At 41.8% G+C, this 14,845-nt stretch overlaps 1 protein-coding gene across 4 annotated transcripts in view; it reads right to left on the bottom strand.

Annotated features, from left to right (window-relative positions):
• The window catches only part of ABCB4 (ATP binding cassette subfamily B member 4), a 74,121-nt gene that overhangs the window by 20,391 nt on the left and 38,885 nt on the right, over nucleotides 1–14,845 (bottom strand). For all 4 annotated transcript variants that reach the window (XM_054564091.1, XM_054564093.1, XM_054564092.1 and 1 more), the window contains 7 exons: nucleotides 13,256–13,417; nucleotides 10,217–10,393; nucleotides 7,343–7,489; nucleotides 5,585–5,689; nucleotides 4,930–5,007; nucleotides 3,501–3,584; nucleotides 2,277–2,480 (listed from right to left, as the gene is read on the bottom strand). In XM_054564091.1, coding sequence (XP_054420066.1) covers nucleotides 2,277–2,480; nucleotides 3,501–3,584; nucleotides 4,930–5,007; nucleotides 5,585–5,689; nucleotides 7,343–7,489; nucleotides 10,217–10,393; nucleotides 13,256–13,417 — 957 coding nt within the window. The remainder of the gene's footprint in view (nucleotides 1–2,276; nucleotides 2,481–3,500; nucleotides 3,585–4,929; nucleotides 5,008–5,584; nucleotides 5,690–7,342; nucleotides 7,490–10,216; nucleotides 10,394–13,255; nucleotides 13,418–14,845) is intronic.

The raw sequence follows: 14,845 nt of genomic DNA, 5'->3' as shown, positions 1-14,845 counted from the left end.
TTTTAAAAAAGTGATGTGGAGAGTTTTCCAAGACCACTTGCTAACACTCATTCTATGTTAATCAAGAGTTGACTAAGTGCCCTGACTGGCGTGGCTCAGTGGGCTGGGCATCGTCCCACAAACCTAAAGGTCGCCAGTTCAATTCCTGGTCAGGGCGCATGCTTGGGTTGCAGACCAGGTCCTGGGTTGGGGACGTGTGAGAGGCAACTGATCAATGTTTTTCTCCCTCTCTTTGCCTCGAAAAATTAAAAAAAAAAATTTTTATGTTGACTAAATAAAATTAAACTACAATTAAATTGTTGATAACTAACATTTATAATTTCTAATCTCTCATATCTCTTTTAAAAATACTGTATTAGGTTAAAGTAGCTGCTAAAAATAATTTTAGAATGGTCAGTCTGAGTTATTCATTTTCTGATCCTTAGAATGATAGAGTTTAGGTGAAAAGAACTTGGGACATTATCTGATACAATTTCTCATTTCATAAAAGTGGAAAGTGAGGACCAGAGAAGTTGGGGGCCTTCCCCAGTATCATGCTCTGTGAGTAGCAAGGCCAGGACTACAAGCCCCAGGCATTGTGTTTTCTTTGCCATGTTGCTCAATTCCAACTGCTCAATTCCAGCTGCCCTACTCCTGGCAAAATTCTAGCAACTTTCCGTATTATTAGCCACTTATCATAAAGACTCTATCTTAACTAGATTCAAGATGGTTTCTTTCATGTAACTAGTCTAAGAAAAATTTGTTTTCATTCTACCTACTGACCATTTTCCCCTCTGAAATGTGAAAGGAAGCAGGGATCAGAAGGAGGAAATAAACAAAACTACATGCAGGGTGTTCTTTCAGCAGGTAGTTGCGACAAACGAAAGTCAAGGAAATGATGCCCTAAAGCAACCCACAGCCAGCAGCCAAGAGGATACTTAAGGACAAGGGAAAGTGGTGGGGGAGGAGGCAGAGACAAATGTATTTAAAAAATAAATAAATAAAATTTTAAAAAAAAACCTAAAAAAAAAGAACTTTGGACACCCAGGGCTTCTTAAATTTGGGAACCATACCCGATTCTAGAAATCTGACCCCGGGAAAGGATGCTAGATGAACATGAGAAGGAAGAATTTGATGGAAACCTGGGGAAGAGACTAACTCTGCTTTGAACTCAGCTGATGCCGGACGAAAGAGAAGGGACAAGGACTTCACTGGCTGTAATGGGTGTAGTGCAAACGCGCTGGGGTGAAATTCTAATCTCACTCCTTACGTGCCACTCATCTGAAGTAAGTCACCCAACCTCTGGATGCTTTCTTCCCTGTGAGGTGGAGATGCTGTCTGTGCCACCTCACGTAACTGGTTGCAGTTAATGTTTGTGAAAGAGCTTTGTAAAGGGTTGTGCTGTAGAAACTATCACAACTTATATTCATGAACTGCTTCACCTCCTAATGTTTCAATAAAGGATAATATTTACATAAATAGGAGTGAAAAATATCCCAGCTGTAATCTACATTTAGATATTTAAATGCATGTGCATACAAATAAAATGTTTATGTGTAGATTTGGACACATCTAAAACACATGTAAATAGGCTGTATAATCAGGAGTTCTGAAATTAGATTTGGATTTGAAACACAGGCATGCCTTTAATTTGTTTGATTTTCAGGTTCCACATCTGTGAAATTGGAGTAAAATTAGTACCTGCCTCACAGGGTTATTGTGAGGATTTAATGAGCTGGTGCACATAAATACACACTTAGAATAATAATTGGCACATAGTAAAGACCCAGTGTTCGCCCAGTTGCCATTATAGTTAGAACCACAAATCAAAGCATTACTGCCATCTGGTGGCTCCCCACCTCAATTACAGAAATCACAGTCAAGAAGAAAAGAACTGTCAAGTACCAGCAAGTTCTCCCACCTTGAACAATTCACTTATATTCTGTTTTAAAGACTCCTCATCTGTAAAACAGGGGTGGAATTTGTCATAACAATGACATCAGGATATGAAGTAAAAGGTAAAATGGACTTTGGAAATTCTGAAATTCTTTGTAATGACCACACGTTACGTGCTTCCTCTAGGCTAAAATCTTTCCATTATTTCATGTTCAAAGTCTAGGCATTCTTAATACAGTAAACTACAGTGTTGCACAGTGTTGACAATTATTAGCTGTAGTGAGCATCAACGTTTAATTATTGAAATGTGCATGTTGTGACAAATCAAACACATCAAAAAAATAATTCTTATACTAACAAATAAAACACATGCCAAAAAACTGAAGCTTTATTTGACCCACCTTTCCAGCCGTTTCCAGTTCCTTTTTATCTCTTCTTGCATTTCCAGCCAACATTTTCATTTCAACAATTCCTGATACAGCAATAATTGGAACAACCGATAACAGCAAAAGAGTTAATTGCCAACCGTATATAAATGATATGACAATGCCAGTCCCAAGGTTGGCTGTATTCTGTGCAATTAAAGCCAACCTGGTTCCTGTGGCCTGGAAGAGCAAAAGAGAGGCAGTTATGTTTTCAGTTGTAAACCCAGGCGCTGCAGCCTGATGCTTCCTTGTCAGGATGATGGCAGGGCTTGGTGCCTGTGCTAACATTTGCTCCCTTTGGTTACAGTAAAGCCAGGACACCCGTGCCTAACTCATGAGGCTCTGTGGGTCTTTCTCTGTTTGTGTTTTTCAGCTCTCATTCTTCTCCTGCCCACATAAACTCAGCGTTGCAGAACCAAGTCACCAGCTGCTCAGCTTTGGGAATAGGCTGTGGGACACACATACTTTTTCATGAAGGCACCATTTACAGAGGAAACAAACCCCGGTGTACCCTGGTCATTTTAAAGAATATTTGCTTTAAATGTGTGAGAGGGAAATTTACATACTTAAGAGACAGCCTGTTGCAGAGTGTACATGTCCTGAGAGGCCATCCACTGTAAAGTGTGCATAAATATGAATTACTGTTCGTACCACTCAGAAAACAGGGCTGGTGGAGAGGACACTGAAGTTGACTGAGTTGTGTGGTCACGGTGAGCTTCACAGTGACAGGCCTCAGCTCCACGGGTAGGGACCCAAGCCGGGGAGAGCATGGCATTTCCCAGAGAGGGTTATTGCTTCAGGGTCCGGCATATGACTCAAATGAGCCCAAATCAGATCAAAGGGAAGGCTGCTCGTTTGGTGATTAAGGTACAGGTGTGCACTCTTTCACGGGGCTGGAACAAGAAAGCCTGTAGCTCTGGTTACCACGGGCAGCATCCCAGGGCCCTGAGGGATGGAGCTGCAGGATGGAGCCAATGCTGAGGATGGAGCCACTCAGAGGCCCCCCACACAAAGGGAACCTGGGTCCTCTGTGCCAGTTTTGAGCCAGTGGATCAATCAACCCTGAAGTCTAACCTTCCTCTTTCTTGTTTAGGCCAGTCTGAGTTGAGTGCTCTGTTATTTCCAGCTGAAAGCAACTTAACAGATACAGCTATGCCATATGTTTATTCACAAAATAGTATTAAAGGGTAGTCTACATACTCCTTGTACTTGGGCAGCATCAGTTGCAAGTCTTGTAGAAAGTGCACCAGTACTGTTTTTATGATCATCAAACCAGCTCATGTCCTACGGCACAAAATACACCTTTAAATTAGTTCAAGATTAAACAAGCAAATAAAACCCAATGAAGTCTTACAAACCTTCAGTCCTGAGGAAGGACCCCCACTTAACATGGGTACTGGCATTCCGGGGTTTCCATGCCAGGGTTTCAAGCTTCAGGGGAGCTTGACATGCAGCAGAGAGCCTGGTCGCTGCCCTGGGTGCCCACCCTCAGAGCCCACCAGGATCTGAGCCCTGAGGCTGCTCTGCTGGGACAGGGACGGCACCAGGCACTGCTGATGGGGCAGGTGTGTGTGGAGGACTTATCCGGGTTGCAGCTGTGCTCTCTGCTGGCTTCACCTGAGGTGGCGGGTGCATGTGAGGGGTCCATCACCCAGTGTCCAGAGCTGGCGCTACGGACACCTCCTCCTGACACGGCAGTGCCTATCACAAAAGTGGAGGCGCTGGGCTGTGCTGGGTTTAGCTCTCTTGCAAATTGTAGGCATGAGAAAATCAGCCCTGGTTTCTCGCTGTGTTTTTGTTTTGTTTTTGTTTTTATAAACACAAATAAAAGAGTGTATCTTAGAAATGATTTTAATTATAAGCTACTTATCCACAGCATCTTTTAGTTTTATATGCAATAATTTTCCCTACATAGCAACATTAAAAGATACTGAAAAAAGGTTTGTAAAAGTCAGATTTGCCAAAATATGATTCATGCTATGTGCCCTTTTATGAGCAGGAAGGTAATCAATTCCTGTCACCTGGATGAATGACATCCTGGCCCTCTCCTAAGACTTCTCTAAGTGAAGAATTTGCATTTATACTTTTCCCCACATGCCCTGCTCTAGACTGTGAACCTCCCCAGAGGGCAGACCATGCACACAGTCCCATCTACCAGCACACTCTCTGGGACATAGCAGGTAATGATTCAGTGAATTCACAAGTGAAGAAAATGTGAAAACAGAGCTCAAACAAGTCAGAAACAAAATCATTTATCAACATTTGGGAAAACCTATGGTTAGTATGGTTGATGGTGGTACATGAATTCTACCAACCTCTTTTTCCTTTTCTTAAAGGCTTCCTGGAGTCTCAAATGACTCACCAGGCATGTGTGGAATCCAAAAAAGAGATACAGGTCTTTGAAATGACAGTTTCCACATGGATAGAGGTAGTTGGAAAGTAAGCCAAAAGGAGCTACCTAAAGTAAGCCTCCTCCCATGAAAACCCTGAGAGGTCTCTGGATATTGAAGGGCCAATCCTTGCATGAACACACAGGAGGTTGTGGGGGTGGGGGCAACATGAAATAAGAACAGAAGAAGAGGCTTAGAATAAACAGGATCAGGCGGCATCCTTCAGTGCGCATGCCCACCTGTCTCAGCATCGCTTTAAAAGCCATGGACCGGAGCCTGGTGGTGAGAATCTCACCAGCTTTCCCAAAGGTGAAGCCCTAATTGAGAGAGAAAACAAAACAGAACTCTAGTATTCTGATACAAGTGGGTATATTCCCATTGATTTTTACATTACTTATATATTACTAAATGATTCAATTAACACAACTCTATGAACAAACACTAATCCAAAGCCCTAATTTAGAATTCATATACTGCTAAGTCATTAGTATATAATTGAGATGAAAAACCTTAAATGTGTCCAGTTCTGGCTTCTCAACCATTCTAAATAGATTTCCTTTTCAGAACTTTCAAAGACTACATCTCAGTGAGAACACTACTGCATCGAGCAACGACTTTCAGTGTGTTCCTAATACTTGAGACAAAACAGTAACAATATTCTATGCGGAATCATTTCGGCTGATGTGGGGGGAGGGGGGCCTGTCGCAAGACGCTCCGGATGGGGGTGCTGGTGAGGGCTCTGTCCTCTAAGTTTGGGAACTCCATTAGGTCTTGATTAACTGATAACTAACCAACCTACATTCAGAAATAGTTAAAATGTAACTAATAGATCATTAGTCCATATCCCCTAACTGACTTTAGACGAGATGAGAAGACCAAATTCTAGGTTCCTACCTGAAGGAAGAAAGTAAAAAAAGAAGCAATTCCTAGACCCAAAAACAGCAGCGAGATCGTGTTGCACTTCTGTTGCTTCACTGCATCATCCCCTGGTCCAAAAATCTACAAAAACACATTTAAAATACCCATTAGGATTATAGGATCCTTGTTTATTCTTCTCATAAACAGTGGCTGGAGCATCACATTTTAAAAACTAAGCTTTGAAATATGTGGGTTATTTTTATTGGGGTAAAATATGCATCACACACAACGCGCCATTTTAAACAGTTTTAAGTGTACAATTCAGTGGCATTAAGTACATCCACAGGTTGCTCAGCCTTCACCACTGTCTCCAGAATTTTTCATCACCCCACATGGAAATCCTGTACCCGTTAACAGTAACTCCCCGTTCTTCCCTTCCCAGTCCTCTGGGAACCCCCATTCTGCTCTGTGTCTCTATGAATTTGAGGGACGCTGATTATTAACATGGGTTGAAACACTGCACGTGGGTTGTGTGTGGCCGCACATTTTGGTGTTTGTTCCTCTGCACTGGCTGTTGCCTCAGTCTGAACTCTTTCCTGCCCCAGCCCTTTTCCCCTCACTTCACAGGGCCTCCGCCCAGGGGGGCCCCTCCTGACCAACCTACGGGAAACACCAACCCTATCTCAGCACCTCCACTGCCAGGTCCTGCTTTTAAAACACCTGTCATCCTTTGACACATGACATGTTTTGTTTTGCATGTATTGTAAACTGTTGGAGAGCAGGACTTGATTTAGTTTCCTGCTATTCCTCTAGTGCCCATAGCAGTGTTTGGCATAGAGGGGATACCCCAAAATAAGTAGAGTCCACATAGTGCAACAGAGTTGGGAATTGCATTATTTTTTATTTAAAAACATTTGGAGGGTCCTTTCTAATTTATTTATTTTTTGCCTTGTCTTAACTGTAGACCAATGTCCAATGTCACAAGCATAATGAACTCAACACAATGAAGAATAACTCATCATCAACAAAAAAGTCTTTCCAAAAATGTTAGTGGTTGACTAAGGTTATACAATGTACATGTTGGGTTTTATGGAGCCTCATATATTTCTGACAACTTCCTATAAACATCCCCTCAATGAATTTAACAATGGGATAGTAAGAGTTTCCTTTCTTCGCCTCAGCCTCCCCAAGCCTTGGAAGGACTGCTTAAATAATGATGGGGTGGCTATCCCTTTTTGAATACTTACTAAGGGGCAGATACTCTTAAATGCTTTCAATATTGTGACCTATATAATCGCTTTTCATCCTCAGCTATCCCGTGCAGTGAATTTATTTTATGGATGAGGAAACTGAGGTACAGAGAAGGACATCTTGCCCAAGTTTGCACAGCTATTAAGTGGTGAGGCAGTCTGTGCCGAGAACCTGGCCTCTGCACACTGGCTGGACCTCCTCCCTCCTGCGCCCGCTCCCAGCCTTCCCGTGAGACGAGCATCTCCTCTCCACACGGGGAGAGGACCGTCGCCTGACACCAGTGTAACCCAAATGAGCAGATCTCATTCCTATGCCTCCTTCATTGATTTTACAGTTTATAATTGCATTGATATCATAACTTGGAATGGTTCATACTTTTTCTTTGGCCTTACATTTTTCCTCACAAGGGAATTACAAACTTCAGCTCAGTTTAATTTGAGGCTGCTTTAATCCAAAATGGGCGCATTGAGGAGGATGACATGAAAACTGGTTTAATGATGAGGTGATTTAATTCAAGTTATTGAGTGATGTTTTCAAACTTACCGCCATTATCTCTGAGAATATGACTGAAAATGCCGGCTGAAGTGCCCCATTGGCAATGGCACACACCGTTCCCACCACAAAGTAGGGCCATTCTGTTTTATTCAGCTTCAGGATCTTCAGAAAGGACACTGGTGGCACAGTTTCATCCTAGAATACATCAGGATAGACAGATGTGATAACATAACAGCCACCAGAGCTGGTAGACGTAGGAAAGACACAGCATTGCCCTCGAGGAACTTCCAAACTAGGTGTGGAGAACGGCCGTCCATAGCAAACCATGTACTCAAGAGCAGGACAGTATATTGTAAATGTTGGCATGTTCACTGATGACACAGCATGAGCTGACTGTGAGCTGTTCACCCAAGGAGCAATCTTCATGGTGTGATCAGTCCAGCTCTATTCCAGCCTCAGCACCGTGAGCAGAAGCAGGGTCTGTGCACAAAATGCCCTGGGTTTCAAGTCCCAACTCGACTCAGGGATGACGTTGGGGTCCAATGAGACAATACACGAGAGGAGAGGGATAAACATCCCTACAGACGTAGGACACCATCATGAACCTGAGCGCATGGGCCTGGCCTCCTCCGCCACCACAACCCAGCCCAGTGCTGCCTTTTCTGTGATATGTTCCCAGGCCACAAAAACAAGTGCACTGTGCTCCTTTTCTCTCACCACTGTTCCTGCACAGACTTCTCTTTTCATAGCTTAGCTTGTTTTGGTTTGTTATTGTTTGCACATTTTTTCTAATATGTGTGCTTTTTAAAGGTGAAGACATCTTCATACCCACTAAAACTAGCCCTATGCTTGGTACATGTCAGATTCTCAGTAAATGTTCAACTCAATGTCCAGTCATGCATTAAGTCACAGAAAGGAGAATAGTCTGACTATACAAGTACTTTAACATTAAACTAGATACAAAAGCTGTCTATGGAATGCCATAGCTTATGGTCATTTAAATAGGCCGTGTTTGTGTCTCTATGAAACAGGGAACACAGGAGTAGGTTCTACTCAGTCCTCTGTTTTTCAAACCACTCATTTTCTCATTTTAGTGTTTTGTATTTTTCCCTAGTTAATATTATCTTTCAGTCCTTGTCTCCAGCCTGATAAATGACAGTCTCCATTTTCTGAGACTGCTCTTCAACACAATCAGATCTTCCCAGGTCCCTCAAATGAGATTTAATTTCTCCCTCCGCTTGGAGACAGTGTTTATCCCACCCTGACGATGCTTGTGAACATCCCGTTGACGGCAGCACTGGCCCCGCTCTGTGCATTTCTCCAAGAGGAGTGCTTGCCTAGCATACCAGCCTCTAAAGGCTTAGCAGCATGACTCTCAAGATAAATGAGAAATTGAAAGTGAATACTTCCATAGCCAAAAAGGGGGAAACTATTTATCTTACGTGTGATAATGCAGCTCCCCAGAAGTACAATTGTTATTCCTATTTCTATAAATACCCCAAGGTCAAGTCCTCTCGAGAGCGCTTGTAATTTCTGCAGTAAATAACAATGCAGGCAATGAACTCTCAGCAGGCATCATTTCTTCAAGCCAGTAGGCATCTATTTCAAGAGTAAAAATAGACTCATCCTTTATCGATAAATTACATCAAAATGTACTTTCAAACCATTTCTTGATATAAGAAAATATCTTTTTTTAGGAATGGATTCCTCACTATTATAAAAGTTCCTGTTAACATGGATTAATAAGATCTCAAGTCTTCAGGTGATAAGTGTTAAAGAATGCACAATTTTGTTATTTCTGGCCACATTCCCCTCTCCCTTAGTAAGAGAAGTCCAATCTAATTCAGAGTGGCAAAGCATATAGCAAAACAATTCAATTTTCTACCCTCCCTTGCAGTTAGGTACGGCCGTAAGTTACTGCCAATGGCACATAAGTAAAAGTATTGCGTGGAACTCCTAGAAAACCTGTGTGTCTTCCTGCTGCCTGGAACATGGATGTGATAGCTGAAGCTTCAGGATCCATTTTATATCATTGAGGATGGAAGCCACATGCCAGGATAAGAAAGATAAAGAGGAAGGGGGCCTGAATCCATGGTAACTGTGGAGACACCATTCTAGTCCTGGTTCTCTCACCTCTAACTTTTTTTTTTTTAATCCTCACCTAAGCACATCCCTACATTGCTTTTAGAGAGAGAGGAAGGGAGAGAAAAAGGAAGAGAGAGACGGAAACATCGACATGAGAGAGAAGCATCTATTGGCTGCCTCCTGCACATGCATGGACCAGGGATCAAACCCACAACCTGAGCAGGATCGAATCTACAGCCCTTCGGTCATGGGAGGATGCTCCAACCCACTGAGCCACATCGGACAGGGCTTAAAATTTCTTTTTGATGTGCAAAAGAAATAACTCTTCATTTGCTTAAACTGGGGTTATTCTGGGTTACCTAGTATAGGTAATTGCATGTGATCCTACCTAATGGAGTATGCAACTTGTAGGCATACTTCATTTTATTGCACTTCACAGATGTTGTGTTTCTTCCCACAAATTGAAGGCAAGACCCTTCCCTCCACCCCCCAGCCAAAAGATAACCAAACATGCAATATCTCTTAGGTATGCCTGTATTTATCTCTGTATCTCAAAGATGAATGGGATATCTCATTTTAATTTTAAGCATTTAAGCTCAAAGGCAAAGTTTTTGGATGTATTTTTTCCCATTGGAAATTCATTTTTAATTGGAATTTATGTCAATTCATTGCCAAATACACTTAACATCTGAAATTTCCTTTTTTTCAAGAAGAGCATGGCTTGTAGGAGGAATCATCTGTGCCTGCAATATACTCGCAAGGCTAAGAAAAACTATACACAATATATACAATATAAGGATATATATACAATAAAAGATTAAAGTGACAACAACTTACAAGTTCATTGGTTTCCACCTCAAGGTCCTTCTGATACCTTCGCGAATTCCTAAGGCTTTTTTGAGTAGAATTCCTAAATATGCGAGATTTCCAGCCATTTGGGGCCATACCCATGGCAGCCTTTCCATCGTTTAGTTCATCTTCAAATTTTTCTGACTGGATCTGGTTTCCTGATGTCTGAAAGAAGAACAAAATGTTCAATTGTGTGTATGTGTGCGTGTGTATGTCCAGACCAATGTAACCTCTAAGTTTAGAAACCTAAATCCATTTTCAATAATACATGTGTCAAGACTGCTAGATTTCATAACAGCATGACAACCAAGGTTAGCTGGAAAACTGCAGAGAAGTGTGTCAACACATGGAAGCTAAAAAGGTTAAAATGGATAGAAAGGTTAGATTCAATTTGATCAATGTGAAAATTGGTTTATAAAAGTATTTTCTAAGAACCACAAGGCAAAATTTTCATCATCCAGCAGGTATATAGGAATTTCCTCCATATGTAAGAATCTGGAGAACAAGGCATGGCCCCAGGAAAGGAGAACAATAAGGAGAAACAGCACCAAGGGCTGTCAGTCTACCACATACTTACAGACAAGGAAAAGCTGGTCGCTCCCTCACAGAAGGCAATTAAACGGCTTTCCTTGACTGGCTGAGAGCTATCAGCTTTCTTCCTCACAGTCCTGCTCAGAATCACGCCTCCCCTTCCCCCACCCCCCCACCCCCCCCACCCCCCTGCCCCGCTGGGGGCGAACCTGAAGGCTCAACCTCACTCCAGGCTTTAGGATTAATTCTCTCCCTAAAGAGGCACTGAGCGGTAATTTAAGGCCCTATTTGTAGCTTAAAGCCACATGAGAGAATATCAAGTCAACTTTGCCAGAGCCTAACTCTGAGCCCGGTTCCCTGTTTGCTTCCTTTGTGTCCAAATATACATATTCGTAGTTTGTCCAGGACCTCAGTCCCTGTAGTTCTGACTGGTTCCTGCTCCTCCCCATCAGGTTCCGCCTCCAACCCAATCCAATGGCTACTTTCTTACTGCACTACAGTAACCTGTCTATTTTGATCTCTGCATATTATCTGATCCTAGCTTTCCACTTGTGTTTTCAACACCTAACAGAATATTGCCCGTACACCTTGAACTACATTACAAAAGTAGGCCCTGCTTGGTGGACTTCCTTACTTATAAGTGGAACTGTTTTATACCATCTCCCAACCCAACCCAACCTAACCTAAATTCAAGAGTTAGTCTTGTAATTGACGCTTGCATCCTCACTTCCACCCACTCCCACACTACTATCAGATTCATCTTCCAAAAGGGCAGCTCTGCTCAAATCATGCCATAGCTTAAAAATCTTCCTCAGCAGTCTACCACATACTCAAGTCTGGCTCCCCTCAAATTTAGTTCATAGTAATTCATACTGGACCATCTCTCATGAATGCTTCCACGTATCCTTTCCTTCTTTTGTAATCTTGCCCATGCTATCAAGGATAGTTCTTCCAATAGCCCTCATTTCTTACACCTGAGTATACTTCGGCTGGCTCAAATATTTAATTGTAAAAAGTGAACCAATAATGTTGAAAGGAAACATGGGTGAATGTCCTTTTTAAGAACCACCCCAGATCCTGAAGACATGGAAGAAAACAAATATTTTAATTTCATACAATTTAAAAACTTTTTTATGGCAGCCAAACAAACAATAAAGTAAAATTGAAAGGACAATATAGGAAAAATTGTTGTCAATATGTGTGGGAGAAAAGCATATTTCCTTTTTTATGCAAGGTGTTCTTATAAATCATAAGAGTACTCTAAACAATCCAACCACAGTGTACTACAATAAAAGGTTTTTTCACAGAGGAAAATATATAAATGGCCAATGTACATGTGAAAACATGGTCAATCTGATGAATAATTGAGGAAATATGGAGTTACTGTTTAGCTCTTTTAGGCTATCACCAAGAAAAATAAACACCAAATAGCTGTCAGCAGAAGTCTTCCTTATGGGGGGCTTTCATATTTCTAAGATACTCATGTTTGAATTTTTTAAATGCTTGGATTTTAAGAAATAAGAATGCCTAACATTTATAATATGAAAAAAAATAGTTACAGTTAAAAGAAACAACTAAGAACCAACAGTGTACATAATGGATAAGCAGTGATCATTCTGCTTAGAAACAAAACCCAGACAAGGATGTTTTCACACTAGGATGGTCTTTGGAGTTTGAGGAAAAGAAAGTTATATCAAAGCAAATGCACATACTTTTACAAATATAGGAATCATGTTTATAGGATAAAATATTTTTAGGGTATTTATTTTGCAAAGTTGCTCAAATGAGTAAACACAATAAAATGTCTTGTTCAATAAGACAAACCAATAATTACCAATATCACCTGTTTTAGAAATTAGAATGAATTATTTTTTAACAAAAACAAACTGCAGGCATACCCCATTTTCATCACATTTCATTTTATTGTGCTTCACAGATGGTGCATTTTTTCCAAATTGAAGGCCAGACCCTTCCCCAGCAAAAAAGACTATGATCACTGCTTTGTGATACTAGCTCTAGGTCTGGAACCAAGCCCTCAACCTCTCTGGGGTATGCCTGTATTCCTAGAGCTTTGACTCTTGCTATTGGTTTTATTAGGATCATCTGGGAAACATTTTAAAATTGCATAAGAACCTCCCCCAATCGCTAGAGATCCTGGCATTGCCCTCTTGCGCCTACCACCACTTCGAGCATCCCTAATCTCATGGTGGAAGGGACCTGCTATTGAACACGTCCCCCAGGCAATTAAGAATCTCTGTCCTAAGGAATAAATTCAACATGTTGTGGGCATTTTCCTTTATTTTCCTCCTCTCTCACCTTTCTCTCTTTCAGGCCTGTTTCACTGACTCTGAATTAAAGCCTCAAATGTACACTTCTAGGTATCTTCCCGAATACTGCTTATGCCTCAGTATGGCATTAGCTGTGTGATATTTTAATCACGTAAAGAATATTACATTGAGGAGCAAATAGCAGAAACACTTCCTGGGAAGCAGATACCTGCATGGTAACAAGTTTGAAGTACAGCCCTTCCTTTTTCATCAGCTCGCTGTGGCTTCCTTGCTCCACGATGACTCCATCCTCAAACCCGGCGATAACGTCCGCATTGCGGATTGTGGACAATCGGTGTGCGATCACAATGGTGGTCCGGCCTTCTCTGGCCTGAAGGGGAGAAGGACAAATGTGTAGAGAAGCAGGTTTACAATGTCCACACACTGTCAATTAACATGCACGATTAAGCACTTGGCGGACGCGTTTGCAGTTTGTGAGACAGTAGCTTACCCTCCCCGTGTGATTGGGACACAAAGGCATCATTCATCCATAAAAGGTCAAAGTGAGACTTGAGCTCTGGATCAGACAGGAGGCCAGTCCCTTCAGTGTGAGGATGGGTAACTCTGGAGGCATAAGTAGTGTCAGTCTTTACTCAAGAAACAGAGGAAAGGTTTGACCCTTCTCAAGTGTGGTCATACTGGCCCAAGGAGCCCTGGTTCTCTCATATGGCATGCTAGCAACTTCAGCAGAAACACGTTAGGGGAGCTGTTGCCACGTACAGCCTTCTCCAGAGCACGTCTGCAGAGTTTCTTTTGAAGTGCCTGATTTTACCTGTAATTCTCACGGACTGCACACAGGCAGTTTAGGTGATCATGTACCTTAGAGAGTCTGAACGGTTCAAGAATATGATTTAAAGTCCATCTGAATCACAATGGGCAAAGTGGGGCTAGTAACTCTGATTTTTAATCAGTGCCCCAAGTCATTCTTTTTTATACATGCTACAATCTACAAATCACCCCTCCAAGGAGCTCAGTGAACTGGCATGTTCACTTGCTGGGTTTATTCATGGGCATTTAAACCCTGGAAAATGGTCATCGAATTATTTATGCTATGTCATTAATAATGGTTACTCCTCTTGATGCTTATTAGGCTAATAGATTCTTTTTGCCCTATAGGATTTATTTTATTTTCAATGAGGTTTTTGGTTTGTTTGTTTTGCTTAAGCCCTTCCCCTTTTTCGCCCAGATTCCCAAACCCCCTCCCCTCTGACAGCTGTCAATCTGTTCTCTATCTATGAGTGAGTTTCTATTTTGTTTACTAGTTTATTTTGTTCATTACAGTCCATACATGAGTGAAATCATACAGTATTTCTCTTTCTTTAATGGGCTTATTTCACTTAGCATAATGCTCTCCTGGTCCATGCATACTGTTACAAAGGAAAATATTTCCTTCTTTTTTACAGCCAAGTGGTACTCCATTGTGTAAATGTACCACAGCTTTTTTATCCACTCATTTACTGACAGGCACTTGGGCTGCTTCCAGATCTTGGCTATTGTAAATAACGCTGCAATGAACAGAGGAGTAAATACATTCTTTTGAATCAGTGTTTTGGGTTTCTTCAGTTATATTTCCAGAAGTGGAATTGCTGGGTCATAAGGCAGTTCCATGTTTAATTTTTTGAGGTAACACTGTACTGCTTTCCACAGCGGCTGCCCTGGTCTGCGCTCCCACCAACGGGGCACGAGGGCTCCCTTTTCACCACATCCTCACCAACACTCATTGTGATTTATTGATGACAGCCCTTCTGACAGGCATGAC

Source organism: Pteronotus mesoamericanus, unplaced genomic scaffold (assembly GCF_021234165.1).
Source record: "Pteronotus mesoamericanus isolate MK-2021 breed Mesoamerican mustached bat unplaced genomic scaffold, CSHL_Meso_final scaffold_85, whole genome shotgun sequence".
Taxonomy (NCBI): domain Eukaryota; kingdom Metazoa; phylum Chordata; class Mammalia; order Chiroptera; family Mormoopidae; genus Pteronotus; species Pteronotus mesoamericanus.
The sequence above is the reverse complement of the archived record's forward strand: the minus strand, read 5'-3'. Positions and strand labels throughout refer to the sequence as shown.